The sequence below is a fragment of the Haliotis asinina genome, chromosome 6 (genome assembly GCF_037392515.1).
Source record: "Haliotis asinina isolate JCU_RB_2024 chromosome 6, JCU_Hal_asi_v2, whole genome shotgun sequence".
Classification (NCBI taxonomy): Eukaryota; Metazoa; Mollusca; class Gastropoda; order Lepetellida; family Haliotidae; genus Haliotis; species Haliotis asinina.
In genome coordinates, this window is record NC_090285.1 from 46,699,063 (window position 1) to 46,720,767 (window position 21,705).

Consider the following 21,705-nt stretch of genomic DNA (forward strand, 5'->3'; position numbering starts at 1 on the left):
AAATCACCACATAGCTTTGGAATTCGTACACAATGAATTAACATGGGGTGAGAAAATATGGTATTCGCGCGACACAAAAGGAGCGCCCCCATCCGGCAAAGAGCAAATGTATCATGCATGAGTGATCCCTGAGTTGTAATTCGTCCTGACCAGGACCCAGGCAGGGACCGTGGAGATGACTCGGACTTCTTCTTTCGAGATATATTGTGACAATCGGAAACTCTCGGGTATTTCCGTAACCTGTCGATGAGTTCCGAAAATGATCAAACGTTTCCGACTATTTCAACGAGAGAAGAAGGGGTCATTTGATGTGTATGTATTATGATAATTGAGTTATCTCCCCTCATTTACTAAAATCTGCACCTTTTCCAATTTCTTAGTAATGCTTTCTATGAAAATGGGAAAAGTAGCCCAGTGGATCCCATTACATGTTAAGCCGTTTTGATAATTTAGAAACTATTTTTAAACACGTATTTCCGTCATCAGATTCAGATTTAGAAAAGGGGAGATAACTCCTATATTATGACTCAACTTGTCCACCCTTTAATGTCAGCAAATGAACGGCAACTCCTTTTAGCCTTAGTTTTCTAAATAACAACCTTAGTATCAAAACTCCCGAAATGTATCATTAAATGTTTAAATGACATTAAAATGATAACAGTTCTGACTCCATAACCATGCAGTGTTTCACATGATCCGATGTACACATATAAACAACTTTGTTGCCATGACGACCCGGTAACTTTTAGTTGAGGCTGACTGATTTTAAACCTTTTTTAAGGTTTTCAGGAAAGTTGAACTTCCTGGTGAGTGAATGAAAGGTTGAACAGTTGATGGGTTTCATAATGACGATGAAAACGATGATGATTATAATGACGATGAATGGTGATGGTGATGATGATGGGCGGTTGGAACTCTGTTGTAAACAGTGATATGCGGTACCAATACCTGACTCTGTACACGACAATATAGTTTTTAATCCATCCAAAACATTTCAGTCACGTAAAACCTAACCGTACCTTTACATATTGCAGGCTATATCATAATAGTAGAAAAGATAATATTCATTATATTTCAAAGTTTTGGCAAGAATAACATTGACGTAATGTACTTTAATTGGTTAATATACATCATTAACATATATTAACATATACAGAGTCACGTGTCTGGATTCCCGGTGATCGACACACATTACAAATTCATAACAATAAACATACTAGCTTATATCAATATCAGATTGGTTCACCTGAGAGCCCCGGATGTGGCTGAAAGCGGAAATACTTACACTAGGAACGTGCTACACATTTATGACGGAAGACACTGCGCGCGGTAATGTAGTGCGTCTTTGGCAAAGTGATCAAGTAAAGAATTGTAAAACAATGGGGACAAAGATTTGATTATTTCAATGTCGATTTCAAATGTAAGCAATAAATACATTTACTCTAGTCTAAAGTGTGGTTTATGAAAACTGGGGAAAAGAACGTTCTAAATATCATGGAGTAAAACTAGTTTAGAAATATATAAAAACTCATGAGAACACTCGTAGTTTATCACCACTAATTATTGATTGGAGATTGTAGAAAAAATACATTTAAATAAACATATGGAAAAATATCTGCACAGATACCTGGGGAAATTGGTGTGTCGATTTCTACAACTAGGTAATTAAATATATGTGGCGATCAAACTACCCACCTGAATTCAGTGCCATTGACAAGTCCAAACGGCAGTGCACAAGTTGACTATTTACATGACTTGCGTTCTCTATAATACACGTCCTTCTCAGAACCACACATATGAACACCCCTCCCCACCAATAAATATCCCTGCAATATGTGTTATACCAAAAGTACATACACCACGAAAGGAAATCATGGTGGCAGTGGCGGTTTCCTTTGACTGGAAATAATCGATGTTGACCTTACCGTTATTATACATAACCGTTTTATTCTTTATCTTCACCCAAGCTACACTTAGATAGACATCACTCTTTATGTTACAAAACTGCGTTACCCTTAAGTAGATTAGAAAACGTGACTTTCTTGACAAACAGTCGGTTAATAATTTGATAGTTATTTGCATTACTTGAAGACCTACATTTGGTTTCACACATAAAGCCTTTCATGGGCACCTGTATTGTTTCCTCCATGCCGATACTGACCTTAACTTGACTAAAGACACATTACAACTAATGTGTATGTACCGATACATTAGCTTTACACATTTAACTTCGGAAGATAAAATCATGCCCTTCAAGACTGGAAAATATGTTACAGGTTACCATACTCACAATGTCAGAACGGTAAATGATTGAAAGTGGTAATATTGAACGCCGAAGCTGGTATAGTGTTTGGTATAATAACATAATGTGATGCTGTCGCTGAGTTAATGCCTTCGACGAATATACTTCTCAGCTATACTGATACGGTCAATAACTTTGAATTTCAACTATCGTTGTTTTCGCCCAAAATAGAAAAATAAACTTTGATCTAAGGCAATAAAAAGAAATACTTGTGTTTCAGGTAACTTGCCCTTAACAAAAGTGTGTTGGTCACTAAGTTCGTTTCCACGTATATACATTTTCTTGCGATTTATTCTACAACTGGTTGCAGATGTGAAATATTTTTCAGGGTTCCAAGTTCGATAACGGGTTACGGGAAACGCAAGTATTTAGATTTTAGCCTAAACAACAATTGCTAATAGTAGTGTAGAACACCGTGCGGGCTATAACAGTGGAAATTGTACATCTTTAAATAGTTACCCAAATCAGAGATCTTTGGATCATTAGCATCCACGAGCTGAACCGTGTGTCTCAGCGCATGCGCACACCGCCAAGTAACATGTTTCCGCCAATATGACGGCTAACAACACCGGTTCTGTGTCCGGTTTTCCCTCACAACACGAATGTGATTAATGATACCGAGGAATGGACTAGCTAACACATATGCACTCTTCAAAGAAAGGCAAGCTAATCAAAATAAAGTCAACACCGCACATGTCAAATATTTGATTCTGACCTTTGACCTTGCTTACGAATAAGCTACACGACAAAAAGCATAATGGCAAGGGAACGTTATCGCAATGCGGACAACATATGCAATGACAATATCTGTCTCCCACACAAGAATATACAAGATAATTGTACTGTAAAAGAACAAAGATTTATGGGAGTTCCTAATGTTAGACAACCGTACGGCTGAAGGTCAATTCTCTCACTGTCCTCTACGTTCGCCAATACCAACTGATAGTCAATATGCTCGCTCACGAGCTTTGCTTATATTATATCGTTTTACAGAATACCTTTGCCAAACCGTGCATAGAAGTGTGTTCGCTAATGAATATGTTGTTTGATACATGTAAATTACGTAATTTATCAGATCAAAGACAGGGACGATATGCTATTTCTTCATACATTCTTTTCTGTAATGCACGTGAACTGAAATCCTGGCTCCGATGACATGTAGATTGTCTGAATAACGTAAGATGTACCAACATACCACGCTCATGTGCGAGAATATAGCTGACATCGTTTTTAGTAAGGCTAAAGTATTTTTCACAAGACTGCGATATTGTCTCCATGTGATGTTTTGAATTTATGTCATATGAACACTTGGGGCATTTCATGAGTTCCCAAACAGACGGTTAAAATGGTGTCTCATTAGACTTGCCTCACTTGCCTCAGCAAAGATTTGGTACCCGAAATATCGGTGTTATCCTTCAACCAATATGCTTTGGAAACTTTTGACATACTCCCATTAATGCACGTCGTATTACTCCATTTCATATTTTGATCCCAACCATTTGTATAGTGGTCAATATGATGCTTGGATGACACATTTTGTAGTTTAGAATGTTTATAACATTGTACTCCTGTTCCTGTTTTCATTAAAACAACCATTTTGCAACAAATTTCTCTCAGTTGTTGTTCAAAGACTTAAGGACAGATTAAGATATAAGTTAAATGTATAAAAATAGGATTACAATTCACCGGCCTCGGCTGTAAAGTTTGATATGATTGCGCATGCGCGTGTTAACTGGGCATGCCTCCTAAACCATAAAATTGTGGATTCACATCCCAAGTCTGTGCTGCCAGTAACTCTTCGATTGTGTTCAGAAAATATCGATGTCGTTCGTTTCTCATAAATATGACAGTGTGAAATTCTACTCTGGTTATCGACTCCCTTTCTTCACCATTGGCATACGTAGCTGTGGATCCGGCCAGCGCGCCATCATCCAGTCTTTCACACACGCCGCCATTTTGAAAATTTGACACAACTTCAGGTCTCACTTTCAAATAGCTGTCCAGGTTCTAAGACAAACGTAATTCTATGTCCGAGTATTCGGGTTACATTAGTCTCAGCTCAAGGATCCTCTTATCGGACCAGGATCTCTATCGATTTGCGTTATTTTGATTATCAGTGGTATATGAACCTACACGTACAGTTCCTGACGGCGCATGAGAAACAAAGGGCGACGACTCACAAGTACCAGAATGACTAGGAGACAAATCTTTGAAAAATCAACGACTCCACCAAAGATGACGTCACGCAATACAAAATCATCAACAAAATAAAATTTAACATGTCCCAACATAAATGTTGTACAATTTACATCTAGAAAAAAACGTACCTCCGCAAAAATAATATATAGTAAAGACGCTGTCTCACGCTTGATATTGAGTACCATTTTGATAATCAGGTTCCTGCATATCTTGGTACTCATTCATAGAATGAGGATGAAGAGTTCTGGAAAAAAATTAACATGATTTTGAAATATTGCACAATCATTCCACAAAGTGTACCGAATAAACGTAGAAAAACGAAATGTTTAAAACAGAAATGAAGCATGAATCTAGATATCAAAGTCAAATCTATATCGCACGACGCCTAGAGACAGTCATGGTGTCGCGACTACCATGTATTCATACTAGAATACTGATTCAGTGAGGGTTCAAGTGAGACAGCATCTTTAGATACCTGATTCTGGACAGTGAGGTAGATAGATGATGGAGTAAATCTGTGCACACCCACCCGCTCACCGACCTCCTTTCTCTTCTCCTCCCCCAATTTTTAACCCCTCTTCCCTCCATCCCCCGCTTGGTGCAGCGAGCCATACTCTCATGTGCTCAGGTTTTGACAACCCCCCTAGCGAGTGGCTGTTTGAGGTAGCTGATACGTCACTGAATGCCTAGGGCATGACGTCACAGGTGACATCACTGTTCACTGGTCGGATACCCGAGTCCTACGCCGATGTGTCCACAGTAAGTCTGGAGCTGAACTCTGCACAACTCTCTGTCCACTTAAGACGACTTCGTGCAGGCGACGTGACGTCATCACGTCGCACGACGTCGTCGAGTTCACTACTGTTTGCGTGACAGCATATACAGCTTCATACGTTGCTAGGGGTATCTTTTCTTTCCACAATAAACTTGTATATTTCTTTGGCTTGATAATATCCGTGTGTTAGGGATCAAGGTGGCCTTGTCCCAAGACATATCTAAAGTACTACTGACTGCAACACATCTCACATCTAACGAAGAACATCAGGAGAATGTAAGTGACACGAGACTCACACTCGAGCTCGCTCGGGTATCCACATCTGAAATATGGACGCCAATCTATTAGAGGTGACAAGGGCTTGTCAGTCTGGCCATATCCTGCAACATAGCACCACTACAATCACGTGGACTCACGTCAGCACGTGGCCTCTACTGAGATCAGCATGACGTGGTTTGGAGCAAATATGGCGGCAAATATGTCATACACTGACAGTCAAATCGTTCGTACATCACTACAGCGTAACATGTTTGTTCCTAGTAAACAGGGGCGATAATTCAAAACCCGCCCTTGTCCTCTTCTGATCAACGTTGCCTAGCGACGCAGTATGACGTCATACTGGACCGATCTGGGGCATTCCCATGGACGGGTCGCCGCTGTCATAGCCGTTCCCGTTGCTGTTTCCGTTGCGTCCCTTCCTGCCTAATGTACTAGGTGAGGTAAAGACGTGGGACTGTTGTTGCTGCTGCTGTTGGTGTGGACAGTCGGCCACGAGGTGGTCTTCAGAACGGCAGTTGTAGCAACGTTTCGTCAGGGGGCCACACGGGCATTTTGCAGCAATATGGTTGCTTATTTCCCCACAGTTGTAGCATCTAGAACAGAAATGATAACCAATTATAATAGTACCAGCAAAGCATTTATGAAATAGAATGGTCTTCGTCTTGCCAGATATCAGCCAATCAATATCCGCACAGTATCTCCTATACTGACTCATTCAGATGATTCTGTAGAAGTATTTTATTGAAACCTGAAACTTTGACATTAACATTTACAATCTGTAGACAGAATAAATGTTAAAATGTTTTTAATGTGTTCTCCCCGCAGCACTGATTCAAGTAAAGCCAAATACAAATCGTTTGCATATTGTCAATGTGATATGACAAGACGAACACAACACTGAACTCAACACCGCAAAGTCTCAATTTTCCCGCCGTGGAAGTAATACCTTAAGAAACCTTAAACATCCAAATGAAAAGAACCTAAGTTTCACATTAAACTATTAATCAGTCGTCGGCAATAACAATACACAGTTTCTTGAAAGGACAACTCGCTTGGTGTGATATAACCCGCCAGAGCTCTCTTCCACAATCATACAAGTTAATGTTCAAAGACATAAGGTGCATAATCACTGGCCGTTATTGATGTCATCTTTCCGAAAGAGCCAAGAATACGATTCCGACAACATTCAAATCGATACATCCTGATGGTCGATAACGTAACAGTAATGCTACTAATGAGTACTATATTAACTATGTAATATCATTTCAGCATTGATGACTTGTACCTCGATGGCACTGTGACTATTGAAATCAATCAGATTCGGATCCCTGCTGATTCTGCTAATGTGGTATTAAAAATATGATATACAGTCAGATGGAATCTTTTGTCAAACGTACGTACATACATCATCGTTTCCATACATATGTTTTTTTTTTCTATAACAACTGTCTGTGCTTACAGATATGGACCTTGCACAATACAAACACAATCAGCTTCAGTACAAATCACTGTTATGCTTTGATTTTTGTGTAATATGTGTTCTATTATGTCATACATACATGTGTACGTGCGTGTGTGCGTTGGCGCATGTGTGGATATCAATAATTATCAAAGCGTATTCCTCAGATTCGACGGGGCTTCAAGATTCAGAATTCAAACGCGGGTCCAAAAATGCACTTAATACAAACATCTTAAACAGTGGCTTAACCTCGTTATAACTAAACTGATATTTTCTGTATTACGCAATCACACGAAATTGCATAAAATCGTTTTTACATCTTCCGTAGCTATAAATAGACACTTGCTTGTATTAGCATAAATCGATAGTAGCAGTGGCGAAGCTAGAGCAGAACCAGCCAAACAGAGACTGTGGTTCAACGCTCAAACCGCAGACAATTTGCGTCTTATCTCAAGTGCTTCATATATTCGTAGTATGTCAACGCATGGCGCTGACAGTATTTCAAACAGCATGCTTCCAACAGACCGAAAAACTCGTAGCTCAAGATCTATGATGCATACAACAGGTAGAACACGATCAGTATTCAACACAAGATGGAAATAGCGATTGCCATTTAGCGTATCATCGTCTTTCAATTGCTACTCTGATGAGAAGAGTATCGCGAAAAACGATTTCAATTTGGCCGCCTTGAGATGTTCGCTCTTTAAGCATTTACTTTTACGACTTTTAGTAGAGACCATAGCATAACCGATGGCAAACTGATTCAATTAATTGAACCGATTCAATTATCAGTATCGATCAGAGACTTTTATGAATATGGTTATCTTTAATCTAACCTTATTTCTTTATATATTAAGGTACAGATTGTGTGTGGGTGTTGAGATTCACATTTTGGGTTACTTCCTTTGTAGTAACATGAATTTTGTATTTTGGTACAATTTACTTTGTACCCACTTGCTACTTTGGTGTATACCTCATTGCGCGATTAGACAAGCAAATGATTTAGCGTTTCAGTGAAAATTTGAAGTGCAATATTTTGAATGATGAACAAAAGTAGGCTAATTTGAATTGGAATTACAATCTTAAAACCGACGATGGACGTTTCAGCAGTATTACTTCGGCGACACTTATTTCAAGGTTCTTCCATGCTATTATTGTCAAACCAATCTGCGTGGACAGTCAAACCTATCTTCACGAACAAGTCATTACTGTGTACATCGCTCAGCATTGACCGCTGGGCTGGGCTTGACCGATACCATAACAACACAAGCTAGTCAATATCGTCTCCCTATGACCTACATTCACTGGCCAGTGGGTGGAGCTTAGCCATCGGTCAGCAGCTCTTTGTGTGGGATGAGATACACCGACATTTTGCAGCAGCTAGAGGTCATGTTTTCAAGGTGAAGGTGAAAGGTCGCGGGTGCTGCTGCTGTAGATGTTAGACTATATCGATCTGCCTGCTAGTTTCTTGTAAAAAGCATGTGAACGATGTTCGGAGATGATACTCTGTTTGTAGGGAGTGTGTACACGATGACCAAAATAAACTTGGCGAACTTTTCCGACCACGTTTTCGTAAGCACATATGCTGAAAATATTCTGACACCCTAGTGGTCTTGAGATACCAAGAAGTCGGGTGCATCGATCTCCTTTTCAGAATATTTTGATTATTGTATCTGAAACGTATGCAAAACCTACCTGTACGTGCAACGTGCACATTATCACGTGCATCAATATGCATCAATATGTATCGTTGCTATCATCAGCTGTACCTGATTCAAGTTAGGTTCAAGTTCTGTTCATCTGCTTTGTAAATCAGAGAAATCTCCGTTATAAGACGATGGTAAATGTAATCATTTTCATATGTATAAGATTAAAGATCTGTTGACACAAATGGAGTGCACATACAGCATATACAGGCCATCTATACAGGTGTATTGCGTGTTGTATTCACAGTGTATATATTTGTTGCGTACGAAACAACGCCATTGTTTCTCCATGGAATAGTACACGAGAAATGTTTTATCTTATCTAGGGTGGGGGATATTATCTTGAATAAACTTAGGAATAATGTAATATATTTCCCTGAAAAATACATTGGCGTCTCTATTCAGTAAAGCATCCTTCTTCCCTGTCACTGTTTGATAGAAAGAATAATTGAGTCTTAATTACCTATATGAAAAGTTACAGATGTGCGTCACATGTCGTGTGAAGATCCAGTTATTCATATTCCAAATATATAAAACGACCTACCGAATAAACCTTGATAAAGCCTTGTGTTTATTTTATGGAATGACTTTGTGTGTAATTGCGTTTATTCCTGATGTTATGCTCATTTTAATTTACTCATCAAAAAGAAGAATGTGAAATTCCGCTTCAAGCCCATAATATCTTACACGCGCAGGGGTGTGCCATTACATTTTTGTAAGTTGTGTTATTACAAGTATATTTATTTCTTTTCGTTTCCTAATTCCTATGATATTCATATTTCTGTCCCTAATAACAACAGAACACGAACGAATCGTGAATTACACGACAGTGCAATATATGCGGAAATAAATATCTTAAAGAGATCTGCGTTGCACGTAGATGTATTAATGTCAATCAATGTGTATTTTTTGGGTTGTAAAAACAAAACTGGCATAAAAAAATTATGCACGTTCTTTAAAGGTTAGCGTTTTCCGATGGTGAACTCCTAAAATATTTATGATAGCAGGGAATTTACAATTTGAAATAATACAAAGAGACACGGAGTATTCCCGTATTACCGCCAAACATATATTTGGCTGTCAAGTTAGACGGATGTAAAAACAATTACTAGAGGTAGTTTGTAAAATATATGGAAGGGGGAAATATTTCCATTTCGTTCCACGTGTCGTTGCACCTTTTATTCAATATGTTCGATTGTTTTAACAGTTAAAGCTTCCAATGATTTTTCAGCATATTTACCTGATTTTCCTGAATTTCCTCCTTGACTGGGGTCTTCTGTCACTCCCCCGACACTCCGTACCCCCGGGGCCGCACACAAGGGTAGCTTCCATCCCCTTGTCTGAGGGTTTGCTGTCGAATTCGACGATCTCACCTTCCCCCAGGCTCCGAAATCCAGACTTCTTAATCACCGACTGTAAACAAGTACTTACTAAGATTAGTATCAGATTCTTTCAATGCTAGCAAGAATAGATTGCAAATGGTACGTCTCAGGTAGAATTAATTCAGTATCTTGGAGATATTTATTTACAAAGTTGCGTTGCATCTCGTTTGGCTCTGAAGACGTGCGTATATGCAGAAATAATGTAAAATATTATACATTTCAATAATGGAACGATAGATATTCATATAATTTTATATTCATTTAATTTTCTGAGCTATTATGCCCTTTTATGGAAATGGAAATCTGATGATGTTCATGTCTGGATACTCTTCTACACTAATGTTTCATTTATATCAGAAGAAAACAATCTTTATGCGAAGAATGTAACTGACTTATTATATGTCATCGCTGTTGAATAGATGCAAGATATACTGCAAATATACATTCCAGGAGTTAGTTCTAGGGATTAAGGATTTTCGGAAATGTTTTTGCCCTGTACTCAGGGCAATAAATTGTTGATGAACACTGACTCTCAGTTTTAAAGATTTTGTGCCGCCCTGTTTTCAATACATTAGATAAATTACGTTATGGATATTTGGAAAATATTAACATAATATCATCTAAAGTTTAAAAATATACATATATGTACAGCGATATTTTATAGAAGAATATGAAGTATTGATTTATAACGACAAATAATAATAAAAACATGAAACTTTTCCATATTTATATGAAATCTGACGGAAGAAAGTTGACAGTACGATTTGGACACTACAGCAAATGTGTATTTATAAATCTCTGTGTGATCTCTGTGAGAGATAGAAATACACCAATTGTTCGTGAAAAAGATGACCGATCTGGAAATAAGATTTAAAGATAACTATGTAGTCATGTTTCATTGAAGAAACAGTATCAATATTCTACAAAATATGGATATGACACTTGGATATGTATCCATTCTACGGATATTTTCCAGACACAATTGAGGTAGGTTTTTAAGATATAAATTTATAACAAATGCAATACAGGAAAATGAAATTGAAAATGCGCAAATTTATGGTATAGTTGTACACATAGGAACTGTACTGAACTAAATGGATAAGATCACCTATTCTGAGGATTGTTTTGACGAAACTGTGATTAGGAACAATTAAGAACTGTTTCTTATTATAAAGAATTATTTGTTATGTTTGTTATATGTTAATGATTATTTAGTAAACGAAATTCTCTTTCTCAGTTATATTTGACTGACGACAGATGGTGATCATCTCAGACCTTACATGTGGTACAAATTCGTTGTTCACACGTGTTCTTTTGCACACCCGATAGTTTAATATCTGGTACGTTGGGTGAATATTTAGCAAATAGGATCTTGGAGCTTTCATTTCATGAGGAAAATAAAGCCTCGGTGTTCATTGATGGCTTGACTGCCCTAAACTTTTACTTGATTTATATACCAGATTATCGTAATGAAAGCTTAAACATGCCTTCACGTATGGACTGATTTTATTTTACCATGGAATTATAACAATTATCATCTTACCATGTTTTCTATTTCACCATGAAATGCAAACAACGAATGCAGTTTTGTCGAGACAAAAGTGTTTGTTTGCGTGTTACTCACTAAAACGTCCAGCTTTTCATTATTTATTATACCCACGTTTTAGAATTATTCCGACACTACAAGTTATTGTTCGTGAATTATATACAACGGAATTTACCACATGTCATAGGATTACAAAATTAGAAACGCAATAAATACGAAATTTGAAAGTGAAGTGTGGCTTCAAACATTTTCATGTATTGTGTGCATTTCACATTTCATAATACCATGCCCTTGTTCATATGATGTATATACATATTTACTGAAATAATTTATTTGGAAAATTAACGAAAAATGTATGTTCATGTTGGCAAGGCTTACATCAAATTTTCTAGTTTAAAAAATCACATTTAAAAGTTTTCTCTTTCTGTCTAAATACATGTATGTACAAACGTATCTACTAATATCCTGTGTTCTTTTAAGTTTTGTCTTTCCTTAAACGATGGCACACGATGGTACACGACTAACACCAATTCTTGCTGTAAAAGGATTTGATTATAATAACAGGAGGATTTAATTATTTCTTACGGGTATCCTTAATACTGGTAGTTCATATGTATGTTTCTGCTCTAAATAATCCGAGTTCGTGGTATTGTGTGGTCACACAGCCGTTACCAGAAATGCGTTAATCATATAAACTAGAAGAGTATCTGCTGCAAATAGGGTAATGTCTGTCAACATTACACACGAATGTAACATAATGTAATATGACATAATGTAAGTGTCATGTGTAAAAGCATGTTTGCATTCATATTCCATGGTTTCTTGAAAATAGAATTTAGCTTTAAAATCGTCCCCTTGGCAACCCTGGTCCGAGCTGCTAAGGCCGAGAAGCCGGACTATTTATAACTGTGTGTCTTCGCCTGTAACCTTAAGATAAGTCCTCATTTGTTCATCGTGTTCATCCACATAGATATTATCATAAGCTTGGTTAAAGGCATTTACGGGTAGCAAAATTGGATGGAGATTTGCAAAATGAATGTTCGAACAAAATCGATGACACAGAGAGTTTATGCATTTAACTGTCTGAGCAGCTCTGCAAGACAGTCCCAGACAGTCGCGTAGGGATATCATTTCTCCGGGCGTATTTGATCTCTCATATCTGGAGATGTTTTAGACTTGATCATCTATCAGTAAAAACAAATTGACATGATATATTCAGCGATTCGGAGGTTTAGAACATATTATGTTATCTGATAGTGTATATTTCGAATACGTCATATAACAGTTTTATCAAGCAAATTCATATTCATTAATATTGTTTTTAATTAAATCAGTGCACTGAGACAATATAGACGAATTTTCAATGATAACACAGTGACCTAAAACATACGTTTTGAAACACAACGTTCAATACAAAAACACAAAGTAACAGATGAAATTAGCCAATTAGCCAATAATTCAGAAAATCATTAAATCGATCGCGAATCTCGACCGTTGTTTAGATATTGATGGCATATGCTAAATGAAACTATTTTACAGACGTATCAACAGTCGTAGAAATAGGTTCCAATGACAATGATGAAAATATCTTGACTATTCCCAATCTAACGGCATGAAATCAAGGTTTTCGTTGATCATCGTAAGTTTGTATCTTTAAAGGAGTTATGTATACATTAACTTTAAATAGTAATGAAGAAACATCAACAATTCTCCGTTACATTATCATAATACATAAAATAATATATAAAATAATATATAAAATAATATATACAATCATGAGGTATGGTATTCTCAGATTGTTACACTGTGTGGATTGATATCTATCTGAAAATCGTGGTCAGGTTTGATCATAGATGAAAGGGGTAAAGGGACAAGATTAACGAGTGTGTGTAAATGTGAAATGAGTCTTCAGTAACCATTAATTATATCCTTGAACATGTTCAACCTTCATGTAAAAATACTACACAAAACATGAGCAGGATCCATCGAATGAACGAGCACTAACCTTTTCAAAAATCATCCAAAATGACCTTCTGGTAGTTTACACGTGTTTTAAAGTGATGTGTTCGCATTTTCAATAATGGTATTATTATCTCATTTAATGTCTATAAATATATCTGGAAATCACATGATGTACTTATGAGTGCATTCCTGATAAGATCGCCACTGGTTATTATCAAGTATGTCAGTGTCGTTGTGTTGCTGAAAACGTATGTATATATCACATGTTTAATATACCCTAATCTTAGCAATGCAATTTGTAGTGAAAATTGTGTCGTGTTTTCAGATTGTCTGCAAGAAATTTTACATTCGTTTACACGACGCCATCTTACGGGTTCATGTAAGGGGAGAGAAATCGTGCAAACTTGAATAATATATGCACGTTAACTGACCACCCTGTCCACGTTATAAACCTTGCCCTTATAGTCGTTTCATTAATGGACTGCACGTGATTTTGACCCATTTATCAATATAGAGTATATACTCGGACCGCTGGTCACGTATCGATTTATCGATGAACACATAAAATTGGTTCTTTTATATACTGCAATCATATTCATTATAGCATCAACGAATTACAATTGTGCGCATTGTTCAACTAGAGCTGCATATTTAATGCCCTGTTCTCATATGTAAATCACACAAGCCTGCATAGAATGTTCTACCAACTCACAAGGAAACATTGAAGCTCTAAGAGGCAATCTGACGCTGTTCATTTTAGAACAAAAATGTGTTGTAAGTAAAGAGTAGATGATACAATAGTCCACTAGACCCTCTTTCTTTTCGTCTTGAATAAAGGCCAATATTACCCACTGACCTAGTTGCCTGACCACGGTATAGTAGTTAGCTTGACCAATCTCCTGTAATATGATTGGCTGATGAGCATGTTCCTGTTGATTCCACAGCAGTGAACATATACAAAGAGGTAAAGAGTAATGTGTGATTGATGTATAGACTATGCATCTCATCCTTTCAAACACAGACTGGAGATAAAATCTCATGTGCTACTTAATCAGCAAGCATTTTGTTAATCCCACACAAAATTGAATTCGGGGGATTGTTATACACTACTTACCCTCTTAGTGCCAACCTTGCATGGTTTTACTTACTATAGGGTAATAATTGACAGAATTCGGCATGGACGTGAAAACATCAATCGTTATCCAAATGGGTAATGAAGTCTGTGATGCTGGATGAGGGATTTCTACAAAACTGTGTTAATAACAATACACCACAAATTCAGTAGGAACCTTACGAATACATTAACACCGATTTCAATCGATACAAATGTTTTGGAAATGTGTTATTTGAGATTAAATAAACAGTCTTGCGTTGCAATTGTTGTTCGACCGATTTCACCATAAATTAAAGTGCATGGTGCATTAATGTAATGTATGTTATAGTATCATTTTAATGCCCCTAACAGTAGGATCGTTAATGATAATATAGTAAGTTATTACGCACATTGAAATCTCTTGACTGATCAAAATATAGAAAATACACCAACATCATCTTTATCAGAGATAGTTAATTCCTTCTGGTCATTCTCTTCCGATAACACAGGACTACACGACAGCAAGACTGCATGTTCTAGAGCCCGTCGTGATATTGCCGGAGTACTGCTAACATCGGCGTAAAACTGAATTCACTCACTGGTACTAGCTAGAGAGCTCCGAGTTTCAGATACCAGTATAAAAGGGGCAACTAAAAGCGCTGGTTTGAACACACCAAGCCGATGTCATATTTTACTTGCTATCTTTGACGTCACAGGCGAATCTGATCAATACTCTCAGTTCTGCCACACTATGGAGTGACATTTGGCCCTGTTGTACTCCTGGAGCTTCAATATGTCACCTGGTCTTAATAAACATACACTGATCTTCCATGTTACCAGAAATATAAACATGACAATGCCTAACATGGAGATAGCGGTGTAGTGCATCATATATAACATATCGTATCAGTTCCGTTTTGGATCATCCAAACGTGGACATTCTGTGTCTCGGTCCATAAAAGGAAAGGGTGGTGACAGGTGATATTGCGATACCTTCAGAAACATATTGTGACCATTTTTAAGAAGAACGAATCATCAAAAAAGAACACCACACATAGAACCACTATATCACCATCCAGCATGATGCCAGACCTGGTGATGAACAACACCTTATGCCCCTTATGTGGGATCAGTAAGTTCCAAAATATACCATGCACCATGACATCCGTTTTGTGTGATTTGAGTTGCAGGCTATATACCGATGATCCACAAAGCATGTTTTTTTTTCGAAAAGGCACACCGGTATCAGGTTCCACAGACATCCATGCACTATACATGAGAAACATATTAATACATATTTCATGGCACGTGTAAGAAGAGTGATTTTTCATTTTGTTTTGTGACACTTACTTGTGTAAACGCAGGAAGATTAATTATAGCTTTACGTTTAAGAAGTGGATGTAACGAGTGCTCAGTGATCATATAAATGTTGATATTTACTAAGTGTTGAAATAGCAAATGGTACCACGCCAATTAAAATATATATATATATTTTTTTAATTTTAGTAAATACGCATGTAAGATATACAGTTTTCATAACACTAACACGGGCAGTTGGTAACCTAACGACAGATCTTTTGTAATAACTATGTGCATGAATAATCAATATGAGCATATATACAAATCGGTATTATATTTTAGGAAAAGTAAATAGTAAATAAAAATAATTTGACTGACTTACACATTTCGTGGTCCTTATATCCCACACCATTGCGCCGCGTTTATTTGACTTTTACAACATTTTTAAACGACCTGAATAGTACAATGACTTGACCGACGGAACACCGGTCTCGACCCCTGCTGTCACATGACCCGGGGTCATACAGAGGTCACAGCAACAAACCATGACCGGGTCGTGAAATCGGGTTTTGGAAATAATTTATAAAACGTTTTGCATTCGAGTCAAGAAAACAACTCCTCAAAAAATATACCGGAGTTTGTTTCCGGTATGTTAGACGTAAATACCAAAGCCCGAGAATGTACTGTCCCTTTTTGTCAAAGAGATGTCATTGTGCTCAAAATGAAAAATAATGTTGAAAAGTATACAAAATAGATAACCGACATCAGTGATGACACCAGGTGTTCGCAATACACATGAGCCAACTCCTCATTGACATAGTTTTAGTGGACGCAAAATTCAACAATTTATTTTAAAGATGTGTGAGCATGTTTGATCAGTTTATCGTAAACTTAGAACTGAATGTTGCACATCTATCTGATATTGAGGATTCCTCATAATCACTAGTGATGCAGCCTCTAAAACAAATGTACCCAATGCAGTCCATGCAAGGCTAGAATGTGTGGCAAGTCTAGATTACCGCCCGCAGTTATTGAAAATGAAGAAAGTCTCTGGGCTACTTTTCATCTATGTGTATTTCTATTGTGTTTTATATTTGTAGTTTATTTATAGTTTAGAGAATTGCTACTGTTTCTTAATGGAATGCCATGCAATAAAATATCTTATCTTATCTTATCTATTGTATTTATAATTTTAATTAACAAATTCTTCTTTTCAGTAAACATGTTTATTTCAAAGACTAGCTGTAAATCTACCCAATCACAAACGTACTTCAAATTACTCTTCAATTTGGCTATATGACTCTTAAATGTCATACCTAAAATAGACTGAGTTGTTGAGCGAGTATAGTCATGATATATACAAACGGATCATGCTTAGCACTGATATATTCCTGTATTAATTATGTAGTAGTACAAGTACTTTTGTACTCCTAAATCATAGATGCTTTGAGCCTTGGAAGGCATGAGATATACTCACACTATTGTAGGACATATATATGTAAACGACATAATAAAATTGATCACATAGACTCATTCTGGCCTTGTATAAACAATCGAACTTATAGGAATATTAAGTCATTGTTATTACGAATCTAACTACACATAAATTATGGAGCAAATATATATGTGTGTGCACAAGTAAGTGGCATTATAACCATGGTACTACAAGGGCATGACGTCCGTTCTGGCAAAAACGTGGCATTATATCCAGGGTGGCATAATAGTCAGGGTGCACTGTGCATGAGTGTGATTGTGTGATTATCTCTGTGTGTGTTTAACGTAATAAAGCATTTGCCTATGTGCCCCAAACGTACTGAGTGCAGATATCTTTCTTTTTGTGTCAATGGTGTAAAGAATCAGCTTAATTTATTCATATTTGTTATTCGGAATAATTCTATCCTAGTTCAATCTTAAAATTGATAAAGACGAATAACTTATAAATTAGTTTTTGGAGGTCACTATCCTTCTTGTTCAAGCGTGTGTTTTAGCAGAGTTATAAATTTCACAAAAGGACAAAATTAACTGCTTCTTTGTGGATACCATTTTACTTTTTAATTTGAGAAAATATTACCTTAGTGCTTTGAGGTATGCTAACTGTGAAACGATATCCTGATAAGTGGGTCTATCTTGTCTACCTTGAAGACAGAATTTATGTACACCTGTCGCTTATATGTCCATGTCATATAGGATATATTTATTTCAGACACGATTCCGCTAATTCAGCACACAAAATCTCTCTCACTTCATCAGCTATCCTGATTTTGGGAGGTACTTGTACTTGGTTTGGTTTGATAACTTTTGTTTTAACTTTGAGATTGAACAATCCATGGGTCTCTTGGGTGACACTGTTTATAGTGGGATAACCGGCTGCTTATTTATGTAGCGCATACAATCCTTGTTATTGGGAGATAACTAGGCATCCTTGATATTATAACAGGCAACTATCCACCTTATTTATGAAATGTATATCCCTGTTATTCCCGAGAGATAACAATCCCTATTTTGATACAAATGCACTCTTCATATATTGGGAGATACTTGTTCTTGTATCGGTCAGATCACTACCCTTTTACATGTGAGATTAAACAATCCATAGATTTGGGAAGGTAACAATCCGTTCATGGGTTATAACCTTCCTCTCATAGCATATCTGACAGCTTATGCACACTTCCTATTCATGAGAGATGACTATCCTTATTTTGGCACACATTCATCCTTCTTTCAGTAAGAGGCAACTATCCTCCTTATTTATGAAATGCCTTTTCCTGTTATTCTTTAGACATAACTAACTCTAGCTTGATAGAACTTCCTTGTTATTACTACACGCAGCTCTTCTTTCTTTCTTTCTATCTATCTATCTATCTATCTATCCATCAATTTATTATCAGTTTTATTATAGGCCAATCAAAATATTCATTTTTACTGTTAACGTGTTTCTTTCGTTTAACCCACATCACATATGCTGCTAGTCTACTGTTTTACCCTTACCATAAAGGATAGACAACACTCCTTATCGTGAAATAACCTTTATTCTTACCTTGTTTCATGGCCCAGCTGTCCTTGTGTTTATAACCATATTTTCAATTCCGAATAATAATTACCTTGAGCTATGAGAGCCTTTGACTCTGTGCTAAACTGCCCTTTGCCTTTGAGACCGTCTAACTTTTCCATCTCATTTTTTCGAGGACAACGAAAGAAATAACTCTCCTATTTTCCTAGGTTTGCTTCATGAAATACTTCTGTGATAATGTGATAACTGCCTTAACGTTTTGTGAAATATATAATCCTGTATTCATACTTTACGTCAAAGGTGTCATGGTCGTTCTCATCATGTCTAGGTGGTTAGATTAGCGTTTCTTTATTAACATAATTGTCATTCGTGTTTATGAGACATGCCTTCGAGTCCTGTCCGGATTTATGACCCATCTCCCCGTCATATTTTGTGAAATAGCTGCCTTCCTTTTCTGGTGAACTGACCTTCAACCTCATACTTAGTACTTCTCCATCATCTGATATATCCTTATATGGACACATGGAAGAAAACTGTAGCGTTTAGAAACAGTCTAATAACGGAAACGAAACGAAAAACGTATTGAAAACAAAGACAGTGATACCGAAAATAGAAGAGTAAACAAAACGGCTTTATGTGTTCAGGTAACGTGTGCTTTGCCTGAGGTTATTCTATCATTCTGACTGCTCTTCCAATTGAATCGTTATTTCACTGACACCCACATAGCGATATGGAGGGGACTTGTTGTGGAGAATATGCATTCTTCATGATTTCTTCATGGCATATGTCTTCATCATATTTTGTCACTTTGACACGTGTCTTGTGTAAATGTGTGTTACTCGATCATATATTATATGATAATGTTGAACCGATTCTCAAGCAGCAACAAAAACTACTGGTGAAATTGCAATGTTTTTAACATGTTTTATTAAGAAAAATCATACACTGTACATACACCGTGTACAATGATCTTCAAAAACATTTGACATTTTTCATACATTTGCCTATTTTTCTTTTAACCATGTCATCGGAAGATTTCGCATAGGAAGAGGAAGGGTTATATTTTTTAAAGTGTAAATGTCACTTGATATTTTTGGAAGAAACTAGACGCAGGATATTCCCAAAAACTTTCATTAATGTGCCATTTCCGCCTATTATATATCATAATTGGAACTAGAGCCGCTATGCCACAAAAGCAAAGATTTCTCATCGAGTTTATTTGAACCATTTTAGGCATTTATGCATTCCAAGGAGTGGAAGAGTGATTGACGTGACCTCTGACCCGGGAAACAGCGCCACCTCTCCACCCCTTCTCCCTTTATCTCCTAGAGCGAGGGATAACATGACGCCGACTAACAAGAGCAGGGATCCCTCGGCCTTTGAAAGTCTGGGAGACCCTCTCCGCCCAACAAAACACCCTGTGCCTACCAAGCGACCAAGGTCATGCAACAACTGTTAGTAAAGGACCTAGCCTGGTGCAGACTGTTTGATAGGCTCCATATCATTATTTTTATCCTTCGCCTTCCTTTACGCCAATGTAATAATAAGGCATCCAGGGGCCGTTTATCAAGTCTAGATTTCATGGTTACAGACTCCATTCAATCAGTGACGTTATTGCTGGGTGGTTTAATAAGAATTTTACATTAACTAATGACATGTAGGAATGCGTCCGTCTTCAACAGTAGACATAAGCACATACAAGCAATAAAAATGTTTTGATGTACACATGCCAAATAAGTGCAATTAATATGGTTCCCTTATTATCAGTGTGCAGACCTGTAAGGAACATACTAGTTAGTTACTCCATGAACATTTACCATGTCTTACTCCAAATAAAATGTTAATGATAATAATAATAATATCTTATGCACAAGAACACAACTACACCGATAACAAAATTACAAGACTCTCTTGGAGTCTTATTCAAATGCATTGCTTGACGGTTGTTGTAAAACCGGCATCCTTATACAAAGATTACATGACACAAGCGCATATATTGTTCCAACACACATTCATTCATAAGTAATGGAAGAATTCAAAGGGTTAATTTAGTTTATCCTCTCTGTTGAAAGAAACTAGTTTAACTCCAAGGCATTTTGACTGTTTTCAAACATGGTGCGTCATGTAGACATGGCTGTGAAAGCAAACAGAGCGAGATTACATGTCAGTCACATCATTTCATTAAGGCTTCAAAACAGCTGGTTATATGTGTATTTAGAATGTGTAAAAACAAATCACAGTCCGTTTCTGACACATATATCAAGCGTACATCAACATAGTAAGCAATCATCATATGACTGAACTTAACTAATAGTTAGTGATATGCAAACCTTTGAAGAATCAAACTTGCAAACTCATCTCATTGGAAAATAACTCACAAAGATTAAAAGCATGTGGTACCTGTGCAGAACGTTCTGACATACAATCTTAAATCAATCAATTATTGCACTGACAACAAATGAAGAGGTAATATCCAAGCATCGTATGCTGTTAACACCTTAAAGGCCAGTTGACAATCACCACACGAGAGTAACATATATCAAAGAACACAGTGTAAGGATGGGACGGGAGGTTGTGAAGATATGACCATTTTGATCAATCACTGTTGAAACACCGGGAACTGCGACCCGCTGCTGGCCGACCTTCACCTTGGTCAATATCGGTCTCTCTTCAGGAACTAGTAACTAGAGATC

At 37.0% G+C, this 21,705-nt stretch overlaps 1 protein-coding gene across 4 annotated transcripts in view; it reads right to left on the minus strand.

Moving 5' to 3' along the window:
• Window positions 1–5,066: 5,066 nt before the first annotated feature.
• The window catches only part of LOC137286815 (protein lin-28 homolog), a 46,925-nt gene continuing 30,286 nt past the window's right edge, over window positions 5,067–21,705 (minus strand). For all 4 annotated transcript variants that reach the window (XM_067818819.1, XM_067818821.1, XM_067818820.1 and 1 more), the window contains exons 3-4: window positions 9,961–10,133; window positions 5,067–6,148 (exon numbers count right to left, since the gene is read on the minus strand). In XM_067818819.1, coding sequence (XP_067674920.1) covers window positions 5,890–6,148; window positions 9,961–10,133 — 432 coding nt within the window. In that variant the 3' untranslated portion in view covers window positions 5,067–5,889. The remainder of the gene's footprint in view (window positions 6,149–9,960; window positions 10,134–21,705) is intronic.